This window comes from Choloepus didactylus, chromosome 13 (genome assembly GCF_015220235.1).
Source record: "Choloepus didactylus isolate mChoDid1 chromosome 13, mChoDid1.pri, whole genome shotgun sequence".
In the NCBI taxonomy this organism is placed as follows: domain Eukaryota; kingdom Metazoa; phylum Chordata; class Mammalia; order Pilosa; family Megalonychidae; genus Choloepus; species Choloepus didactylus.
This window is the reverse complement of record NC_051319.1, coordinates 49,354,533-49,378,436: the sequence shown is the minus strand read 5'-3', so window position 1 is coordinate 49,378,436 and position 23,904 is coordinate 49,354,533. Positions and strand designations below refer to the sequence as shown.

General features: G+C 37.8%; 1 protein-coding gene across 5 annotated transcripts in view; it reads right to left on the bottom strand.

Moving 5' to 3' along the window:
- Positions 1–684: 684 nt before the first annotated feature.
- Positions 685–23,904, bottom strand: part of MAN2A1 (mannosidase alpha class 2A member 1) — a 186,683-nt gene continuing 163,463 nt past the window's right edge. For 4 of the 5 annotated variants that reach the window (XM_037802306.1, XM_037802302.1, XM_037802305.1 and 1 more), the window contains 5 exons: positions 22,816–22,890; positions 22,019–22,152; positions 14,826–15,020; positions 5,181–5,291; positions 685–3,541 (listed from right to left, as the gene is read on the bottom strand). In XM_037802306.1, the coding sequence (XP_037658234.1) occupies positions 3,389–3,541; positions 5,181–5,291; positions 14,826–15,020; positions 22,019–22,152; positions 22,816–22,890 (668 nt within the window). In that variant the 3' untranslated portion in view covers positions 685–3,388. The remainder of the gene's footprint in view (positions 3,542–5,180; positions 5,292–14,825; positions 15,021–22,018; positions 22,153–22,815; positions 22,891–23,904) is intronic. The other variant, XM_037802303.1, reaches the window with a different exon arrangement.

Here is a 23,904-nt window from a genome sequence, read left to right as displayed (position 1 = left end):
CAAGCCCTTACTGACTCATTGCTCCCACTCCCAACCCTTCTTCCTCTTCCTCTCTGCCTCCAGTTTTTGCTTGACACTCCAAAGGGTCATCCTACCACAGGAGACAGTCCAAATCCACATTTCACTTGAAATGCACACTATACCTGTATGTCAAAGCACTGTGCAATCCTCAGGCATTTTGCTAGATGTCCTTGATTCACTTTGTACTTTAAAAAATCTTTCTTCCCCCACTAATATTTAAAAAAAAAAATCTCCACATGATATAATTAATTAAGCAAAGTCATATTAAAACATTTTGAAGAAAATGTGCAAGGTGTAAGGGTTACCTGAGACACAAGAAGAGGCTCCGTTCTAAGAGACTGATTTTATGACCAAATCTTTGTTACTCAAGTACATCAAATGTACACATACCCACATACCACTTAGGCAAGGTATCCAAAGAAGAGAGTATGGTGCTGAGGCAGTGGTGTGGAGGGTATCAATTAAAATGCTTTCCAGCTGTTTGCAACATAACACCAAACCCAAAATGGCTTACATGGTAAAGTGATTTGCTATTTCCTATAACAAGGTTGGAGTTGGTTTATTCAGCAGCTCAACATCATTGAGGACACAGGCACTACTCATTTTTCTCTTAGCCATTGTCTTAGTTTGCCAGGGCTGCTGTAAAAAATACTATACAATATGTTGGTTTAACAAGAGGAATTTATTGTTTTATGGTTTTGGAAGCCATCTTGTTTACAAAATAGGATTAAGAACTACTCTAGAGGACCATGCACATGATAAGATTATCTTTTATTAGAGATCTTATATTACATATTCCCAAAAAGATATAAAATCTTCCAAGAGAAAATATCAAAACCTGTTGATTCAAGGGGATCAACATAAACAAAATGAAAGTGAAGATTTTTTTCCAGACAAAGGCATGTGAAAACATTTCGGCACAAATACAATAAAGACATGGAAAGATAATTACAATGTTGTACAACACATTTTTCTAGCTTCTTATTTTAATCAGTATTTGTAGAAAACAAGGATGCCGAGTTCTCAAACACTGCAGTTATGACCCCAAATCAAAATAATAATAATAAAAAAAAGACAAGAGAGAATAATGAACTATTTGGTCAACGGAACATCTGCGGTAATAAATGTAACAAAACTTAAGCAAACAAATATACTACCAAGACCACAACTGAAATGTATGGTTTTAGTATATGCTGGAGACACTAAATTATTTAGTCAGTTCTTGACCACAATCCAAAGCAAAAGCATCCTCTCTTCATTTCCCTGATGACAGATTCTAAAAATAACTTTTAAAAGCAGAAATCTGCAGGTTAAAGAGAATTTCTACTTTACCTTTGAACAGCCAGTGGTAACATACACTGAATAAGACCCTGACTGACATGGGACAGATATATCTCAACCAGAAGTGGCAAAACCAGAAGTGGCAAAACCACTATTATTGCAGCAAGATTTTTTTTATTTCAGCTGATCAGAATTTACGGAACAATTAAGCACACCCACTTAACCACAGGACACAGTTAACTCCCCTAGAAGGTTTTACACTTAAGAAGCAATGGAAATACCTGTACTATTCCTGGGATTTGCTTCTGGAAATTCTAACATCTGTAGATGTTCACAAAAAGGATGCTTTTTTCTTTTCATATTTTAGTTGTTTATCCCCCAAAAACTAGGAAGGAAACTTACAGTACATGTTTATTGCATGAAATTACCCTCTTGTAATATCTTCATCAACACTGGTATTATTTCCTTAGGTATTAAAGGCAAAAGGAGTTTACGAATTTAACATAACTTAACAAAATATCTTAGGGAGCTGCATTTTAAGTGAAAATCAAGATGATAATCAGACTACATGGTAAAATAGAAATTAGGCTTTGTCTATAAAGATGTTTGAATGACAGGAAGTAAATTGAAGTTTATAGCCGGATAAGACTAAATCTATTAGTTAACACAAAGAGAACTTTCAAAATTGCACATACTCAAAGGAGTCTTTCTATGCTTAAGCTGTGAATACTCTAAATGTTGCTAATGTTGCTATCACCTTAATGTTAAGGAAATACTGATCCCAAATACATTTTATTGAAAGTACTGCAATGGTACAAGGGCGTAGAACTTCACTTTGAGTTCAGCACATATAAAAGTTTGGAAATGAACAGACATATTTTTTAATAAGAGAAATCATAATGAGTTATGCATTACTGGGTTTCAAAACAGGCTCTATTTTAAAGCATTCTCTCTTCAACATGGTTTTCTACTGTGAAATGGAAACAGTATCTGGATTTTGCCTGCTACAAAATCCATACATCAAGTTGCAGTTTCCTTGGCAGCAGCATATTTTAATTAGCAATATTTTTCTTTCTTGTTTTGTTTTTTGACATCTCGGTACATTCAAATAGTCAAAATGTTTAGAGCAACATCAGCACAAATTTAATGAAATAGATCAGAATGTGGCCAGCATTGTCAGGCAAAAATTATACAATTTATGTATCATAGAAAGTCCCATCCCCCCCTCCTCACTCCCTCATCCTTCCCCCTCCCAGACAGCAATATGGACACCAAAAGATTTAACAAGACATATAAAAAAATAAGGCACATTTATTTTGATATGGTAATTTTAAAATAGAAAACCTCATCTCAGAACACCTGTATTCAAATAAGCTGTGTAAAAAGACACTTTGTGGTACCCAAAATAGGTTTTTGGTACCTATGGATTTCCTTCTTCTATTTTAGTGACAATGGAATAAATTGCACCTATCCCACATTGTCAAGTAATGAAAATATGCCTCTTTTTTTCTACTGCTGAATGAATGAAAATCTGATAGTTCCGGAACTACTTACAAAGGGTGTGAAAATCCACTTTGTATATTATAATGGTTGATGGATTGCACTTTTCCACATATTTCAACACGCAAATTTTCTAACTTGTATGAACAATTGCAACCATTTTGGCCATTAGCTATTACCCACCAGCTTTTTATTCCATTTAGGTCAGATGGGAATTTCCATAAAACAAAGCATCAGCAACATGAATACTTATAAGAACCTCTTCACAACCCCCAACACAGATATAATTAGTTAGCATTTAACCTGAGATACAATCTGTTGAGAGGTTGTCTTTAGACATTTCTTCTTTTATTTCATCAGATTATACTGATGGTAGTAGTTCAAGGAAGGAACTTAAAAACAACACTAAACACTGGTTTATACCATGGCTTTTATCACCCCCCCAAACTGTACTGGTTAAAAAAAAAAATCACAGAATTCATATTCTCACAGTAGCCAGAAGCTAAAATAATGTGCTTCCTTATTGCACGTCAAACCAAGAAGGTATAAAAACCAATGTTTCCCAATCCAAATTTGAAAGCCAGGTTCACCTCAAACGGATTCGGAATGTGCTGATTTCCATGGGACTCAAGTTGATTTCACTTATATTCCGGGCGTCTGGAGGTGAATGCATCAAGGATAATGATGAAGGTGTGAGACTTTCAACAGCAAACTTGTTAAAAAGTTTCTGTACCAACATCTAAAAAGTAAATGATAAAAATTTAAAATCATATTTAAAGTCAACTTTGAACAGAAATTTGTAGTACATCTCTACATTCAGTAAAAAGGATGGGAAAGAGTAAAATACTGTATGTTTAGGTTGTTCTCTTTAAGTAGGAAAAAAAAGGCAGGGGACATTATTTACACATATATGTGCTTGACCATGCAGACTATCCCTGGAGGGAAACATTAGAAACTGGTAATGGTGAGATAATGCCTTGTTCTCCATTCCTTTCTGTACTGTTTGGAAGTTTATCATATGCATGGGTTATTTTCTCAAAAAAGAAAGGTCATCTGTGGGCTGACAAGCTTAAAAAATATCCTTAATCTCTTTCAGCCAACATGTATCCCTCACAATAGTGGTTCTCAACTATTTTTCTCTCCTGTTCCAATACATGTGAGAGATAGGACACAGGCCCATCAGCAAAGGAAGCTCACTATGTTAGTTAGACCCAGAGAGCTGCGTAGGGTAAGGAGGTCATTTAGAAAACAGCCTCCCTCACCCCTGCTAGGTTATCCTAATGTGTTTCTCTTGAACTTATAACCCCTTTAAAGAAGCAATGCCTTAATGTCAGAATGTTAATGTTCACAGCCAAGAGTATTCAGATCATCGGTAATAAAGCAGAATGCAAATATAATGAAAAAAGTAAAGTATCAGTGCCTTCTTAGCAACATCTCCCTGGAGGGTGGGTGAAAGAATGGTAAGCTTTTCTATTTCCCATACCTGATTTTCCTTCTCTTCTTTTCGAGTCCTATGCACATACTATTAGTATGTACGTTTGGAACTAAGTCCTGAGCCTGGTCCATAGTGTGTCGAAGGGGCTTTGGAGGATGGCTTGATCCACTGAGTTACTTGGTGGGGCAGACCTGCCTGAGTGCTAGAACTGGCCTGACTCCCTTCTCTAAATTACAGCCTGCTCTGAGCCAGGGGCTGAAGACCAGAGGTTTGTTAACTTCCAGGGAGGCACTTGATGGAACTGCCAGCAAGACCAACTTACACAGAAATTTAAAAAAGGGCATCCTACAAGCAGTGTTCAGCCCGATGATCTGTTTGGCCTGCAGCACTGGCTCATGGGCAAATCTGGGGGACTGTGAAGATCCAGACTTGCATTTATTTCCCCTGAGGAAACAACTGACACTAAGTCCAGCTGCAACCTGGACTGTGGATGATTATGCCACTGGCCACAGTCTAAACACTCCGTATTGATCCCTTGTTATGGCACCCAACCCACTTCGGTCACCATGAAACTTGCCTTGGTCCCTATAGAACTTGGGTTTGCCATCGACGAACTAGATTGTATGTGAGTGTGTGTGGCTGGGGGAAGAGGACATGTGGGGAGTGGTGAGAAAATGCTCTGAAGATTAGAAATGGATGGCCTAGGAAATGATGAGAGAACTGCTTTCAAATGTTCACCTGCTCCAGCTATGAATTCCAGTGTTGACAAGGAGAGGAGACTGAAGGTCAAGAAAGCGTTTTCTTAAGATGGGGAGACTAGTAATTTGCAGGCTGAGGGGAACAAGCCACGGAAGGGGAAATAAAACATTATCTTGTTTTCAGGATTATCTGCAGAAAGTGAGGATTTCAAAGCACATTAACTTGACAAGCAAAAACAACTTACCTTTCCCTGAGTAGTGGAGCAAAGCAGCCCTGTGTTTCTGCTAGAGAACCGGCAATCAAACCCTTTTCTGTGGAGAATCAAGGCTGCCTCATCAGAATATCCAACGCTCACCTGAAAATGAGCAGAATGTCAATACGTTACAGAGACATTAAAGCAAGTATTTACAGTACTGCACATACCACTGTCTTGATTTTACCATCCCCAAACCTCAACCACTCATTTGTTTTGCAGTGAAGTTAGGCAAAGCCATTTGCCCCTCAGGTTGCATGTTCACTGTGCTCATCTACTTGCAGGTTATATGTCACCATGCTCGTCTACCTGCGACATGCCTGCCTCCCCCTTCTACCCTGGGCTCAGGAGATATCATGTTCCAAGGTTACTTATTAAGTACCCTCATCATTTTGTTTCCCTCTTGGTATCTGATGGCTTTGGTTTCTTCTTGTCCACAATATTGCAGATGGTCTTATCAAAGTTTCTTCAAATAAAGCGCTTCAATTTATTTTTGACACATACATCAGTTGAATAGAGTGTACCTGAGTTTAGTCCTTATCTGGTCACTGAATGGTATAACATCAATCTTAAGAATGAAACATGCTCCTTTATTAAAAACTAAATTTTGTAAATTGCATTAACATTGTTAATTTTTAATGTAGCTATTCATTATTTTTATACAAGAAACATATAAATTGAATTAGTTATGCTCATCATTTGCCAGGTCAATCCACATTTATTAGCTAGATGTATCATTTAAATTCACATCACAGAAGCTATTCTCCCTGTGTAGGCAAAAAGCAAAATACTAAACATGGCAAGTCAGCTATGGGTATCAGTATACACTTTCTTGCAGTACAAACTCTTGCATCCATTTAAATAATGATGTCATGTACGGTTCAGGTCTTTGAATATTTTAAATTACAATTATATTAATAAATTTTATATTTCATAAAGTGGAGAGATACTTATGATAATTAGCAAAATGAATTAAAAATCCTCAGGAGAATTAAGAAAAGCATAATTATTCAAAAGAGACATGTATGCTGCTTGGCACTGATTTGAGAATGAAAATGATCCGTTTCTCCTTTCTCTGGCCACAGATATTAATATGCCCAAGTTCTTGATCATCCTCACTAGGGGATAAGATTTCGTACTGTGCTATAGAGACATATTTTCTGAGTAGCTGCCAGCATCCCCACCACTGATTTGATTTTAATGTGCCTGAACAGTTTAAAGCTGTCCTTACCTCAGATTCTTGGCTGGAATAACCTATGCTAAGATGTTTCACACTGGTGTTTTGCAGTGGTAATGCTAAGATTTTGTTTGAAGGGAGAGAACAAAGTCATTTAAAGAATTCTGAGTCACCACAGGACTACTTAGGATACACACAGAAAGTATAAGTCATATGATAATGATTTCTGACACAATTTTAATAAATTTCACATACTACTAAAATAGCACAAAAGTAGCACATAAGAAAAATCCTTCATTTATTATCTATACAAGATCTCCAGAAGACTGACAAGAGAATTCTATCATGTGCCAATTGTGAAACCTTAGAATGGTCATTTATTCTTCCTGAGCTAATTAATACTGTCCACCTCCTTCATGGGATCACCGTGTGGGTTAACCCTTTGAAAATATTACTCTTAGGGGCAGAAGGTGCTGGTGCAAAAGCTGTAGAAATATGTGGTTCAGAGCCTGGGCTGGGAGTCAGGCAGCCTGTGATCTGGATCCTAGCTCTGCATTAACTAGCTGCTGACTTCAGCAAAACACAGTTTTCCTTTTCCATAAAAAGGAGATTAACTGAAATGAAATAACATAAGCAGCATTTTGCAGAGTGTCTGGTGAATAGTAAGCCCTCAGTAAATGTTAGCTATTATTATTTCTATCAGCATAATCCAACAAATAAATATTGGCAATTATTCTCATAATAGTTACAAATTATATATAATACTCTCATTTATGTTCTTATTCACAAATTTCCTTTCCTGTCATTATAACTTTGCAACTCAGCAGAGAACCCCCAAATTATATGTTTACGATTAGACATCAAAATCATATCAAAGTCCTGATTCAGTTTCACAGATTAGATTATCTCTTAATTAGACTCTTTTAAAAGCACTTATCACTATTCACCTATGGAATGTGGCCATTTGTTAATTGCCTGACCATCCTATAAAAGCCACTGATAGCACTCATCGCTGAAATTCCTGCAACACATTTACTCTCCGAATAAGGAACGTGTAAGGCCTTAGCAGACTTAAAGGGGACAAAAAATGTGGGAAAGGGAAATACCTTTGGAATCTTACCTTTGAATTCTACCAAGGGATTTACACCAACAATTCAAAAGTAGAGATTAAATTGTTAAAAACTTAACTTTCACTGAGGGAAAAAAATTATGCCCTTTTAAAAAACTGAAACTGCATTGTTTTTGTAAGGACTAAAACACTAACTGAAATAACAATCATCTTTTCCAAGTTTTTAAGAATCAAATATTCATGAAAGTCTCAGTTTTCATGGAAAAATACCTGAGGCAAAAGCAGCAGTTTTTCAGTTTCAAAGTCTGTCCAGACATTTTAATTCCAAGAAAACTGTTTTTCAAAGTAGGGAAACTGTGAATTTAACTTGAATATGCATGCAGGAAAACACACCTTTAAGCAGTCACACGGATAGAGTTTACTCTAGGATAGTAAACAGACTTTGGAAGAATGTTTTTCACATTCATTAACACATTAGTAGTATCTGGACCACAGAAAAGAAGGGGAAAAGACTACAATTTTTGAAATATGATCTAGTGTCCAAGCACTGTGCTGAGTGAACTTCTAATTAATTGTCTTTGTGAAAGAGGTCAGATTCCTCTTGAGGCTGAATCACTGGAGCAAGGCTGAGGTGTTCAAAAGTCACATAAGGAAAATCCACTGCAGAACTTATTTCAGGGGACAAAACCCATGTCCAGACAAAGTTGGGCCTGTGAGGCTTTTCCAGCAATTCGGTGGAGTGTGGGGAAGATGATTTGGCTTGCAGAAAAAAGCCATCAGGGCTTAGAGAAAAGCCGGATCAGAGGCAAGGTTTGGTTTCACCATGAAACAGTTATGTGACTTCGCGTAAATCACTGACCTCCGTAAATTTGGCGAACTAGGTTAGACTCATTAAGAGTCCCTTTGAGAACTGAGATATAACAAACTCTTAAAAAAGAAAACAACACAGTGACAATAACAGTAATTGAAGCACTTATCTAGCATTCGCTCAAAATGTTTTCAGGGATTAAATCATTTAATCTCACAACAACCTTTGAAATGGTTGAGGAGGTACACAAGTTTGTATTACTATATTTAAGTGTATAGGATACCTCTATCACAAAGCATTCTCACTTATACTCAACTAGCAATGATCACTAATGACCCTATATTAGTTCTTCATCATTTTTTCCCAATGGTTCACATTTGATATACTCTTCCGTGGGTGTCCCATAATTACTGAATAGACGAGAAAAATAGGCTATGTTCCCCAGATTCTTAGCACTATCCCTCCCCTGCTCCCACGCAAGAGGCCGTACAGGGATCTGGAGTCAGGCACACAGGGGTTTGCCTTCCATACATCCATTTACTGGTGTGTGACCTTGGACAAGTTACCATCCATGAGTCAGTTTCTTCTTCTGTAAAATGGGATAAAAATAGGGCTACCAATAAAATCTTGCTGTGATGGCTAAATAAGAATCACATAAAGGACTTAGCATAATGCCCAAGTTATAGACAATTGCACATATGTTGTTTACAACAATCTTAGAAATTAGAAATAAAGGGTATCTGGAAAACAGGTCAAAGTGGAATCAAGATTTACTTTGGAAATAAACTTTGACCTTTTCTATTTTATGAAAAATTGCAAACATTTGTATTTCTTTAATAGTAACAATCACAACTGCTGATGAACGGAACTATGACAGTTGAGAAACTTCATTCGTCAAGCACTCAGAGTGCTTACGTGTGCCACTGTTCTAGGTGCTTGATAAATGTTAACTCATTTAACTCTCGGAATATGTGTAAGGTGGGTACTATTATTATCCTCGAGTAACTAATGAGGAAACTGAGGCTCAGAGATTTAAGTGACTTGTTCTAAGTCACACGGCTAGCAAGTAGAGGAGCTGCATTCCAAACTGAGCAGTCTGGCTCCAAAGTCTGGGCTCTTAACAGCGTCGTTCTTTGCTCTGTCCATGGATTGGTGCCAATAGACAGCTAGTGAGTAGGGGAAAAAGAAAGATATTTTTGATATAACAAAATGTTGTAAACAAAAGGAGATTACTGTTCAAAAATAGATTAGGGTGTTGAATGCACAACTATATGATGGTACTGTGACCAGTTGATTGTACACCATGGATGACTGTATGGTATGTGAATATATCTCAGTAAAACTGAATTTAAAAAAATGAGATTAAACTTCTGACTTAAGCTTGGAGAAATGGAGTATTTGGTCAATGGTTCTGGCAGAGCTAAAATCCCAATTTTTCAAAATGTATTATTATGGAGAAAGCAAGATTTGGAAATTTTAAATTCTATACATCCACATCCCATCCACCCATCCATTTATCCCCTTTCAAGTAGGATTTAAGCCTTTCTGAAAATTATATACCTGTATATGACAGTCTCTCCTAAGGAAAGGAATAGACAAATATTCCTCCACCAAAGTGGATGAGAACTTAAAATGTGAGAGTTGTGCTATTCCTCTCTCATGTCAAAAGAAACTTGCTTTGCTTTTCAATAATGTGAGCCCCCCAACTCAGCAAACTTCTACAAACAGCAATGGACATTGTGTGTGCAATTTCTTTTCTGGGGAAGACAGGAACCACTGCTTTGAGCAGATTCCCCAGGAGGAGTGTGAGTACACCTCTCCCGTACTTCTACGGTGCACATAGATTACGGTGTGGCCAAACACCTGGTGGGAAAATTTCTTTATCCAGCCCAGATTCTTTGATGATGCCTAGCAATGCTCATTTTTAGTACATTCTGGAAGCTGGAAAGATTAGAAAATTGGACACCTAGCTATAAGTCCTGAGACAGGAAATAACCAGTGGAAAATCATTTTCCAGGGTACTCATTAAAATGTCTGATAACAGCTATCCTATTTTGATCAATGAGATGAGATAACAGAAAGGGAAGGCAAATGGTTATTCTTAGATAAGTACAACAAAGGAACATTTTTTCCACAATTTCCACCTTTTCTGAAGATAAGGAGATCAATAAAACTCTACTCAATTCTTATAAGAAAGGCAAAATAAAATAAAAACCTTAAACTGTCTCTTATAAAGAAAATAAGAGGTAGTGTAAACAAGTAGGGAAAGAAAATCTCATTCAGTAAGTGATGTTGGTGTTGAAATGATTGGCTAACTGCAAGAAACGGTTAATCATGAACCAAAATAAATTCCACAAGGAATAACGAGTTAAATGCTGCATGTTTTTTTTAATTAAATAAAAACATCTGAACTCAGGCTGCAAGAGGACTTGTTAAACAAAAAAGCAGAAGTAGTCAGAAAAAAAAATAGTTGTGCTATATATAATTTCTTAAAACATAAAAGTGGAATGGTTCTGTGAAGGTTAGCTTAATGGGTTAATCAAGTTCCTCCTTGCCAGTCCCCTGGCCCCTCTCTCTATTCCAGGCTGAAACTGCAGCTGTACTTTTCAGAACCCCAAGTCCTGATCTATCCCCCATGACAGTCTCCTAGAATCCTCTATACCAAGACCCCCTTCTGAAATGATTACCTCCTGATGGCCCAGCTTTCCCGTTTGGTGCCCTGGAGCGGTGCTCTTCCTGTATCAGAGTTTTCAGCCCCTATTGAAGCTTCTTTTTAATACCTCAAGTTCTTGATATTGCAGGAAAAGGGGGTGGCAAAGAGAAGAGAATTGGAGGATGGTCTACAGGATGAGAAGATCAACGGTAAAATTCCTAGAGAGGGGCTGGAACAGGCTGGAATGTGCTGGACCACGCAGCACGCTGTGTGAGGAGGGTTTCAAGAGATGTTTGATCCCCTCTTTATCTGACTTCTAAAATAAGACATACATTTTTTCCCCCCAAAAATATAATTTTTTTTATATACGCCTATATAAAAACATAATGTAAGCTTATCTACTAATATAGGACGATTCTGGAAAAATTAAACTTTTAGGAACCGACTTATTAACTCTCAAAAGTCAAACACTACCTCTGAGGTCATGTATAAGTAAGTCCTCAGATTCAGTCCTGGATGTGGTCCTGACTCTGCTGTTTACTTGCAGAATAACTTTTATTTTAATCATTTAATTTCTCTAACAATTACTTTCCCCATGTAGCATATTGAGATAATGCAGCAATTTCTGGAATCATAAGGAGAGTTTTTCAAATTAGCCATTCCTGGGCTTCCCACACCAGACCTACTGCATCAGAATCTCAGAGAATCTATATTAAATAATATAAAAATAATAATGATGACTATTATTATTATCTACTTTAGAATTTATATTTTAAAATTCTTCCCTGTGTGATTGGGACACAGTAAATCCGAGGATTGGTAGTTGGAACTGCTAACCCACCAAAGTGGGTTATCGCAGCCCCAGTCCCCACCCCTCCTCTCTCATTGTTCCTGGAGCCCACAACCCTTCTCTCCACCAGGAGTCAGGAGGAGAAACTGAGGTTTAGAATGGAAGAACCACCACATGGCAGCTTGGGGATGGGTGAGCAGGACAGGGCATCTGGCATCCCACTGTGAGAGAAGAGGCCTTATCACGGCAAGGAGGGACCCAGACATATTCATCACAGAAATACTGTCAGGTGGTCCACGAGGAAAAGACTTACTTAGGGCAAAGGAGGCTTCTCTGGTTTTGCTTAGAACCTGATCTCTATGTTGACATTATTTCAGTGGGAAAAATGAACTGCAGTCTCCAAATGAACAACACATTATTGTATGCTGGGAGTTGCATGCTTACAAAAATAGGAATACAATCCAAAATACTTAGGGTTGGCTTCTGGATTTAATCAGAGTTGTTTTTGTCTTCCTTGTAGTATAACCACAGAATTATCTTGACACCTTTTAAGCAACACACTTTCTTCGAATCAGTATCCATCACCTTCCTTCAATGATTACCTTTCTATTACCAGAGGTTAAGGGACAGAAAGCAATTCTTTAAAGAAGACATTTTGAATGCACCAATCCCTATGGATTACCATTGGGTTTTAGAAATATGTACTAAGAGTCAAAGGCTAAAAAGGGCTAAAAAGGCTAAAAGGGACCAACTGATATGATAATGCAAAACAGCCCCAAATATTTACTTCTGCTCATGTGCCAGCATGGTAGTTACTGACATGCACTAAAATTTCAGCCTTTACTCCTCATGGTCAAATCTCTACAATTTGAAACTACTCTCTATTCTCTCTGCCAAAAATCCCAACTTGCACCTGAGTTGGCATTTCTAAAGCATCATCAGGATAACAACGTATGTTTACAAAGCACCTCTGTTTGCAAAGGGCTTTCACAACATTATTGCACGTATTTCTCACAATAAACCCGACGCAGGCATAACTGACATTTGTCCCATTTTATAAATGGCAACTGAGTTGGCAGTCACTCAGTCAGCAGGCAGGGAAGGTGGCCCACCTGTCCAAAGGTGAGCAGAGGAGAGGGAAACAAGGCTGTGCGAGCGGGTGGAGGCCTCCCTGCAGAGGGCCTGAACACTAAAAGGTATGAATTGATTCAGTAGGCAGTGGGATTTTTACCCTGGGAAGTAACGAGATTTGTATCATAGGAAGATAGTAAACAGCAGAAAGAGGAATGTAAGGGGTTGGTAACCGCTAAGAAGAGGTGACCTGGGAAAACGTGCCAGCCTGGGTCTGCAGGAGGTAAAAGCCCACATCCACTGACTCCAGGCAGCTCGGGCCACTCACAGAAAATAATCATATTTCAAAGAGTCATGGGGGAAGAGTCATCTGGAAGTGAGGCTAAAGAACAGTGGCTGCCTCAGGTTCTACAGGTCACTAATGTTTTCCACCTTCTATGCTGGAAGGTGGTCATCTGAGGCCCAGGGTCTTTGCTGTCCTCTACTCCATCCTTTTTTCCCTTTTAGCTCATGAATTAATGACCTGTCACCTCAGGGAGGCTGCCCACCCCTAGTCTCTTCTTTCCATGAGTTGCAAAGTAGACCTGGAAAAGACCATAGCAGAATCTTATGTCATTGAGCCCCTACTTCGCACAGGCATCTCTCCAGGGAGGGGGATATGGCAATGAATGAAACAAAAGCCCTGATCTCATGGAGCTTACATTCTGACCATATCTCCTACCTCAGAGCCTTCAAGCTTGCTTTTAACTCCACCCAGAAATCTGTCTTTTATTTTGCTCTCCTTCAGATTTTACTCCATTATCACTATCTCTGCAACCTTCTCCAGCCATCCTATTCAAACTGGCAACACATTCTTTCCAATTGCCCTACTCTTCCTTTCCGCCCCCTCCGTGGCACTCATCACCATTTAACATACTATTTGTTTTTCTTATTTTTTCTTATTTAATTATTTGTCTCCTCCCACCAGACTCTAAGTTCCAGAATGGTAGGGACATTTTGTTTTGTTTTATTCACGACTGTATCTCTAGTGCCTGTAGCAGTAACCAGCACATAGCATGCTTATTCACATAATCAAACATACTTTTCAACACATTGAGATACATATGCAAGCCTCCAGTATTACTTGTATTATTACAAACCACATATATTTTCTTGCATGGCCAGACACAAGTTATTTACCTTGCACATATAGTTTTTAAAAGCCCTGAGTGACTTATTTTGTGGACATCTGTCCTTACTTTACTTGGTTCACTTTAGTTGTTTGTTCTTAAACTAAATATTTATCTCTTGTTATGTTGTCTTCAAACACAAGCATCCTCTTCTTGTCAACTGAGGCCGTTTACTATAAGATGTTTATCACAGAATCCACACCACTTACCAGTGCCAGCTAAATGTAGGTCAATTCACATTTCTATAAACTGTAAGAATTATGTGAAATGTCTAATCCTATTTTCAAATGCAAGTTCTTTGACTTTAAAAGTTGGCACATATGTAAACTAAAGCTTTCTAACTGAATTAAAATTCCATACCTAATAATACTGTCCCATGCTCTTCTTTCAATATATCTTTATACTTCCACTAAGCAGCTGGTTTCTCAATATGAAGTTTTGGGTGGCAGTGATTTTCAGAAGAATATAAAAATACAAAGCTTCTGTTGTAGAAATAATTAAGTACTATGCTTTCTATTTCTCTAACTCCTGGGAAATACTGCTAATAAGGAGGAATGAATGGAAACAGAAGAACTGATATTAAGCCCTGTTCTCCCATCTACTAAATATGTAACCTTCATTAGCATTTGCTTCGGTATCTGTGAAAAGAAGATAATATTCTTGATCTGCTCACTATGCAGAATTTTTCTGAAAATCAAATAAATTCATGTCAGGATATGCTCTAAACTATAGAGCAATCGTCAATGAAAGGCACAATGATTTTGCCTAAAGGTGGAGGCTGCTTCACCATTCCTTGAAGTATAAAAATGCTCACAGTATCTTTTTCCTCTCCCCACCCCCTCATACCAAGTATATTTTTTAAAAGTGATTTTTTTTTATAGATATGTTTTGGGATATACCTTTGACTGTATTGTCCTCAGATTCACTAGATGAATATCACAAGGCAAAGATGACAGTAATGGAGAGAATTCGTCCAGCAGCTCAGAAGTGGGTGAGGGGACTTTTTCTGTCATTGGAAGGACAGGATGATTCAGGAAAGAAGAAGTTATGTGGCTGAGGAGAGAAGGATAGCTGACTGAATTCTTTTCTTCTTCCTACCAAGAAAAAAGAGAACATTCAAGAGTTACTTATGTAATTGCAATTCTTGTCACATTAATTGAATTACTTGACAAGGCTTAAATGTAAAATAAATATAGAAAAACACAAAGACTTTTATTTTATTTTATTTTATAAATAACGTTCTTAGCATAGTAGATTACCAAGTTCGTTTCTAAGCAATACAGGACCACAAATAGTGTCCACCTAACTTGTTATGTTTTAAAAAATCTCTTTTCCATTGATTTAATACTAAAATTAATGACAACATTTTCCATAAACTCTTTAGGACCAGGCATAACTTTTCATGGAAGCTCTTTCTCAACCTGCCAGAAAACTCTTAAAAGTAGATGGTTTGGGATGTTCATATATCTTGCACATCATCAAATGTTATCTCTCTTTTCCCTCAGGTTTTATCCATCATATTCTCATGGTTCTATTTATACACTTAATAAGACTATAAAGGCAAGTTCTGATCCAAAGCTATAATCTATAAATGTTACAAAATGATAGAAGCTAAATTCTACCTAATTATAGGATTCACAGGTAGCATATCTAGATTATCTATTTCTTTAAATTTGCTAAATCATTGCCAACTGCTTAAATCCACTTTATCTCCCAAACAGGAAACATTATATATGTTAGAGGAATACCAACCACACATTTATATAATACAGGATGATTCAGTATAATTTAAAGGTACTTTATAGTCTTTGCTATGGTGTATAAATATACAAAAGCATTTCGATGCATGTTCAAACATTAAATGAGTTGACCAGGATTGGGGATATACATATGCTAGATGACATGCAAAGTTAATTAAATCAATGCTTAAGTAGAATTTTAACCAACATTGCCTGAAGAGTAAAAACAGACACAAAGAAGCACTGAGAAGAGAAAATAATGTATGCGGAAAGGTCCTCTGATCACTAGCTACATTTGAAGCAAATTTAATTTTGCATCATATTTTAAAAAATGACTATTTCAGTGGTTCTATTCTGATTTTGCATCCTTTCTGGTAATACCAGGTTCAAATAAAAGGCTTGGCTACTTATCTGTGAAAAGCAGGATTTATAGAAGATACAGAGCTAAAATTCAGAATGTCAGATTAGCATTGGACAGAAGGGTGCTACCAAAGAGTGAACTAGCATCTTGCCAGCAGCTACCCATAGATGTCATTACAATTCAGACCATGAAGGGAGAGAGGGAAAAAAAAATAAAAATAAAAGGCAGCAGAGGGACACTACAATATTAAGATGCTGACAAAAAGTATTAGGCCTGAAAGAGCTGTAAAAATTGCATCTATTCCATATTCTCTTTTTTAAGGAAAGATTAAGTAAAGCATATAAAATAATACTCTCCAACAACACTGAAATATAATGCAGCTTGTAGCATAACATGAATAGAGCAGCAACATTTTCAACAAAACACTATAAATTTACTCCTAGATCAAAGAACTTTACAATCTAGGTCAGGATTGCTGACAAAATAACTTTTTGAGTAAAAAAGAGAAAAGATTTCAACAGAAGAGAAAACACCCATCTTATCAGATTTAGGAAGCATTAGGTCCATTCTAGGACAGGAAACATTTAGGAAAAGCTCCCTGGCTTTGCTCTCTGCTCTTGGAGGAATTCCTGGATGCTTTCTGAGAGTAAGCTGAAAGCTCCTGGGTTCCCCGGGCTGGGAAACAGTAACGTGCGAATATACCACCACTTCCAACCCAAGTCACTTCTCCTGACCCTCAGTGCTACTCCAAATTGACTACACATCACAATGATTTGGGAAGCCTTTTATAAATACAGATTTCTTGGTTCTAATCCAAATCTACTGACTCTCAAATCTCTCCCAGGAACATGAAGTGTAAAAAGCCTCCCTAAGTCAATCTCAGGTAGGCAGCCCCATGCTGACCTGCAGTCCTGTGTCGAGAACCGCCACCCCAGAGCATCCTCCCAACCTTCTTAGAGGGACTGGATCCCTTTGGAAACAAACGTATAAGCCTCATCCTTTAACTACTTTGGGATTAAAAAAAATAAAAGATTCAGACTCAAAGACATTTTGAAGAGAACTCTCATAAAAAGGAAACAATGCCATGAATGTGAATACTTCAAGAATTCAAGAACTGTGCAGTATATTGTCCTTAGCAAAATAAGGAGGCGAAGTTTATACAACAGCTGTGGTTCAATGCTCTAAGAGTACCTTCCATAAAGAAGGCAGCTGGAAGCCAGCCAGCTGGGTGGGGCAGTCTCACCCAGGGTTAAGGGTTCCACCATTCAGTACTTTCTTATCCTTGTCACAGCAACAAAGGGCTCAAAGAGATATCTGCCTGCTGAACTATCAGTATTTTGATCAACTCCTAGAAAGGTAACCTTTTAATTGTAAGCCTTCTGATAAGCCCAAAGTTTGTAAAACATGTTGTAACTAATATATTACTATACACCTTGTTGATTGAAGGCTTCAGACTACATGAAGTCAAGCTTTTTCCCTACAGCCTCTCTGAAACTAAAGAGTTTCTGGCACATTCTGATCCAAATCACTCAAAATTGAGATCTCCAATGGGTTCTGGTCCTTATGCCAAAGTCAGAGCTTCTTGTTTGGCTCCTTGGTGCCCTTCATCAACTCTACTTGAGTTACCTGATCATCAAAGTCTTGCATTACATCTACCTCAAAACTTGCTAAATTATGTAGGATTTTAAGAGATTGTATTTTTAGTCACCTTTGTTTATTCAGTATGACCTGAGACATGGTGGGAACATGATCAATGTTTGTTGAACTTAATCTGTTAACTTTAAAGTAAATGCAATACAAATAAATGAGAGAAAATTACCACCTGGGGAAGGGCTGCGGAGAGAGAGAGTGAGAAAACGAATGAAAATATAAGTGAATCATAACATTTAGAAATAAAAATATTCAGAGTTGAAAACTGCTGGTCTCTGGACCAAATCTGGCCTATGGACACATTTTGGTAGATCTGTATGGTATTAAAAAGTTGTTTGTTTCTCAGCGGACCTTAAAAAAAAAATCAAGATATTTTACATTAAAAATAACAAAAAGAAATTTCTGGCTTAAAAAATAAAACAAACAAAACTCAAAAATCAAGCCACAGTGGGACTGCATTCTCACATGGAAACAATCAGCTGGAGCTGGGTTGTGGCCTCCTCCCAGGGGGGAAATGTGTCCTCTGGTTCACAGATCCTGTGGTCACCTAACGTAAGCATCTGCCCTTACACCTGGCCAACCTCCGTCATGCCATCACTTTCCTGACCCCTATAAGCATTTCAGTATTTAATCTGATCTCTCCCAAAGTCCTCTCCTTATAAGTAAAGAACTAGGATCCAGAGTTAAAATGGCACAATTTTAACACTTGAACTAAAACCTGAGGCTTCAAATGTCCTAGCTCAATGCCCCTTTTACCATACCCAATGCCAGCTAGAAGTGCGGGGTGGGTAACCAAAGAACAAATTCTAAAGGGGTCAATGCGAAGGAGACAATTCCTATTTCATTCTCCCTTGATCCTTGAGGAACATTTCCATGGATGACAGTCAACCTCATGCAGCCACAGGCTTCCCACTGGGCATCTGTACTTCTCCCAGGGAATGTCATTCTAATACTACTTCTCATGGCCTCTTGGCAGAACACTCTAGGAAGAGGACTCACTTCTATTTAGTCACCCAGGATTACTTCCCTGAGGTTCTGGCAGACTCAAGGCTTACCACTAAAATGCTTTCCTGTCCAGGAAGCCCTAAAGAGGCCTTACCTCCTATGTCAGTTTCCACCACCCGTGTGTTATAGAGTCTTAGTTGAAAATAAAAACACTTACTAGAAAAATTAAGTTACACAATATGTAACATTTCTTAATCAAATGTCTTTTTAATCAACCTCACTAGAAATTAAAATGCATTTTCTCTTCTCCAGTTTGTTATTTTATTCAAAAGAAACAATTGATTTAAACTTAAAAATCTATAGTTGAACAAAAGAAAAATTTAACAACATAGGAATACAAAAAATTAGATCAAATTTAAATCAATTACTATCCAAGCAGCTTTGAATGGGAATAAACAAATTGTTCAACTTCTAAGTGAAAGTTTTATAGAGCTGACATGAAAATTTTTATTGCCACAGTTAACAGAGGTTTGGTAGATTAGTGTCTCCAGAGACAGAAAATCAAGTAAGTCAGAAACATTTTCAAGAGAAGCAAATGACAGTAGTGGCTGCACTTAGACAATGATTTACCTATGTGGTATTAGTCCTAAAACTAAGCTATCTTGTCAATAATTAATTTAAACCACGAGTCCCAACAACTGGTATAAATCTGAATGTCTAAAGTGGATATTAAAATCTTTTTCCTAAAAGATTCTAGATACTGGGAGAAGTCTTTGCTTTAATCAGCTGTCATCACTTCATTCAATCAACCAGTATTTTATATTAGAATGTCTATCACAGGCAGGGAGGCACTATGGGGCACATGAAAATCAAGTAAACAAGTTACTGGCGTCTAGAAGGGGGAACAGAACATGCATATGATTTCCTGGAATATAAAGTAGTAAGCAGTAAGTGGGCTAAATACAATGGTGCAAAATGCTGTAATACCTCATTCATTTAGCACTTGTGTATTTATTCATTCAAACAACATATACTGGGTGCTTCCTTTACTGGAAAAATCCTAAGAGCAGAGAGACATAGTCTCTGCTTTCATGGAGTGTATCAGCCAGAAGAGGAGAAAGGCATTACTCACACATCTACATGAAGGAGAGATGCAGTTCTGGGAATAGAAAAAGGGCATTTGACCTGGCCAGGGTGAAGCAGCTGATGGAACGCTCTTCGATCTGAATGATTACTAAGAGTTCCCTAAGCAGACAGGAGGAAAGGGCTTTTGCAAACATACTGTGGTAGGAGAGCAAATGGGAATTACTTGAGATCAAAAAAAACAAAACAAAACATAACAAAAACAACAGTGGGCCTAGAACAGAGAAAGTGGGAGAGTCGTGCCAGATGAGGATGGGACACAGGCAGTGCCTATATCATGAGCGGCCCTGTGGCCAAGGTAAGGATTTTGGTTTCTATACTGACATCAGTAAGAAGCCATCAGAGGGTTAGCAAGGGGGCCATAAGGTCAGATTTAGTTTTGAAAAACACAAGGCCAGATTTAGTTCTGAAAGACACACTCTGTCTCCAGGGTAAAGAACAGATATGGCAAAAGGGAAGAGCAGAGCAGATGTGCATAGACTAGATCCAGCAAACATGTTAGTTTAGTCTAGGGTGGCAGAAGGAGATGAGATACACAGGCACTGGTGACTGCTGCAATGAGAAGAGGGCCAGAGCAGTGTTCAACATGGATGACTTCTATTACCCAGCTTGGCACTGATAGACGGTGTCAGAGAGAGAGAACACTAGGAAAGGGCCAGGACTGATGGGAAGAAAGACCTTAAGGTTGATTTTTGGATATGTTGAGTTTGAGGTGTCCTTGAGAGATGTAGAAAGAAATATCAGGAAGCAATAGGATAGGTGGGTCCTGGAGGTAAGAAGAAGACCTAGCTGAAGATATATACTTGTGGGGCAATCTGTGTAGAGAGGGTCACCAAAGCCATAGCAGTAGAAGAGACTGCCAAGGGAGAACATACAAAATGAAGGAAGGAGAAGGCCTGGGTCTGGGTACTGCGGGCTCCAGCATTTAATAGCTGGATAAAGAACGAGCAGAGAAATCGAGAAAGAACTGCTGGAGAGGGAGGAAGAAAACGTAAGTTAGTGTGGCACCATGGAAGCCCTGGCTAGGCAGCATTTTAAGAAACGACAATGGGCACTGTCCAATGCTGCTGAGAGGTTAAGATGCTGATTAAATATGCCCACTGGATCTAGTGACATTGGCGAGAGCTATCTCAGTGTAGGGCTACAGGTTAAAGCCAGAGTGAAATGACTTCAGTGTGAGTGGGAAGCGGTGAGATGAACTTATTTCACAAACTGGCTCTGCCGAGTAGGATGGATAGGACGGTGCTGTAGGGGAAATGGGAATAAAAGTCTGAGTAAGGGTTGTTTTCTATCTTTATTTTTAATAAGAGAAAATGAAACGTGTTTAAAAGCTAACAGAAAGGATCTCCTCGGGAAATGATGGCTGTGAGCGGGGAGTATAAGGATCCTGTGGAGGTGAAGGAGGTAGGTTCCAAGGAGAAGTACAGGGACTGGCCCAAGATGAAAGGAAGATCAACTTCTCTATTGTAAGAGGAGGGAAGAGGGAAAGGGTGGGAGTGGATGTTCGGTGTCTAGAACAGACAGCTCTGTCTAAAGGTTATCCTTTCTGAAAAACAGAAGGTGAGGTCACTGCCTGAAAAGAGTAGGAAAGATGTGAAATGGTTAGTGTGGAAGAGGGCGAGTGGAGTAAACGGAGAAACAGGGCAATGCTGAGGCCCTCTGAGGCTGGTAATCGTAATTTATGGAGGATTCAAGGATAGTTTTGCTGCTGCCTGAACAAGAGACTGTCAGGTTCATTCAGGTCTGGCTATGCTTTTCCCATACTGTTTAATACAGAATACTTGATTTTTGCTTTAAGGAATGAAAATCAAATGAAGTAGACAGAAAAATCCATTTTCAAGAGACGAATCTAAGAATAGAATAAGTACCTTTATGAAATAAACTTTTTTCAAATAAATTTCACTATCAAATTTATGCTAAGTATGTGATTAAATTCTACTCTTTGTCTTATTTAGCTCAATTCTTTAACTCTTATTTCTTTCAAAATAATTTCAAGAAAATGCACCCAAACTGATTCCTCGACATAGCTTATATCCACATAATAAGCACAAATAAAAACATAAAATGACCTAAATGAAAATCTTATAAGAAATATACAACTGAAGAAGTTCTATTTCTGTGAATGTGGGTTACATCTACCACAAAGATATCCTGAAATAGCAAATTGTAAAATAAAAAAGTAGGAAATCATAAATTCAAATTTTAAGAGTTAAACAACAACCAACATCAGAACATGCCAGTTATTTTTTCCTACCATATTAACAGCACTTCTTTTCTCTAGCAGTATTCGAAATAAATTAGCTGTAATCTTGTTGTCATGGACACCTTGCCCAAGGCCACGATTATCGTCTTGCATGAGTCTGCGATCCATGATGACTTCAATCTGACCTAAAACATAAACAAACAAAAAACTCACCACAGTTACTTAATACAATTGTTCACTGAAGATCAAATAAGTACAAGGCATATAGTCTCACTTTAGGAAGTGTCCTGTCCAGTCAAGGAGGCAGATCCAAACAACCCATTGTTCTATGGACTTTCTCTTGATAAAAGCTCAAAACAGATGGAATGAATTCATGAAACAGGATGGTATTTCTACTTTTCTTCATTCATGTCTAATCATATCTGATAGGACATTTTAAAATGTGACAGAACAGATTAAAATTAAAATTAATTTTTTCTTTAATCTGAAGAGCAAATTAAGTCCTCCAAAATTTTTAGTGGCAGCACTCAGAATTTTAAAAAGTTTGTAAGATTCATTAGGAAATGCACATCACATATGGAATAATGAGATAAATAAAACAGGCAGGAAGGATCTAAAAAGGATTTGCAAATAAAATTTAAGTATCTTGTATGTGGTAAATTTTCTGAGGAACCTCTAGAATCTGGAGACAACTACCATGCATTCTTTCCCTCTTTGATACTGTGTTAGTGACATCAACACTGTCCTCTCTTCTCTGGCTCAAAAGGAGTCATATTTGATTCCTTCTCTTGCTATAAAATAATTCCACATTTCCTCGAGTTTAAGTTGTAAGCTAATGATTAAATTACCAGTGATGGTTTGATTTTTCTTCATCAATCTCTCAACAATTTCGAACTCTTTTCTCCCTGCTTCCAAATGTTCCTCTGTAAAACACATAATGACACTTAATAATTCTCTGGATTATACTCAGATTGTTTTGATATTGTAGCTATTCAAATAGCTGGGCATTTTGTGTCTATGCATGGGCAGGGGAGCTTTATTTCTCAGCTTGTCCTAATCAGGCAAGTAGGATAATGCCACTTGGTTTGTTACTGCTTGGGTCCTGATGTCTAGTCTCCTATGTAGAGCACAATTTTGAGAATTTAAGGCAGGGTTTAAAACAGGTGCCTGAAGAGTCATACCCAGAACAAAGATGCTGCATGTCTTATCTACAGTGTGTTTTTTTTAAATTACGTCAATATTTACAGATTGGGTAACTCCACATAAACTTCTAGATTTCTGGGGTCTGAAAAACTGAAAAATTTAGCAAGACTGGGCCCATGGCCCCACAGTGACAATGAACTGTCACTACATAGTGGCTGTATGTGGGGAACACACTCTCAGTGTGCTCAACTCCCTCCCATTCCTTATTGTGTCCCTCAAGCAAGGCCCTCATTTTCTTTAATAACAGAATTCATATCTTTATGCTATGAGTTCTCATGATTTTGTCCAAAGCAGATCACAAAGACAAGTGAGAAGTTGTTTATTTTCTTGTTGAAGTACAGAATGCATGTAAATGCCTGATATAAAAAGTAGATTTGTGTCAAAGAATGCATCAAGCACCTTCATTTATTATTTCATTTACCATCTCCCTGGCTTCTTTGACATTTAACTTAGCAACTCTTAGGATGTAACGAAAAAAAGAGCAAATCGCAACAGGTAAATAATAACCAATTAAAAATATGTATTGTAAAGGATAAATGCCTCCCAACAGAAAGTTTTACAAAAATAGTGTCTACTGTCTATTCTCTCTCTCCTTTCTCAATCACTTTCTCAGGGAATTCCTAAAATCATGTCTGGCACCTCCTTATCCCCAAGTCTTTATCATCTCTACTCCCTTTCTTCTTTCAGTTAATGGTACAGTAGATGTGATGGTTAGGTTCAGGTGTCAACGTGGC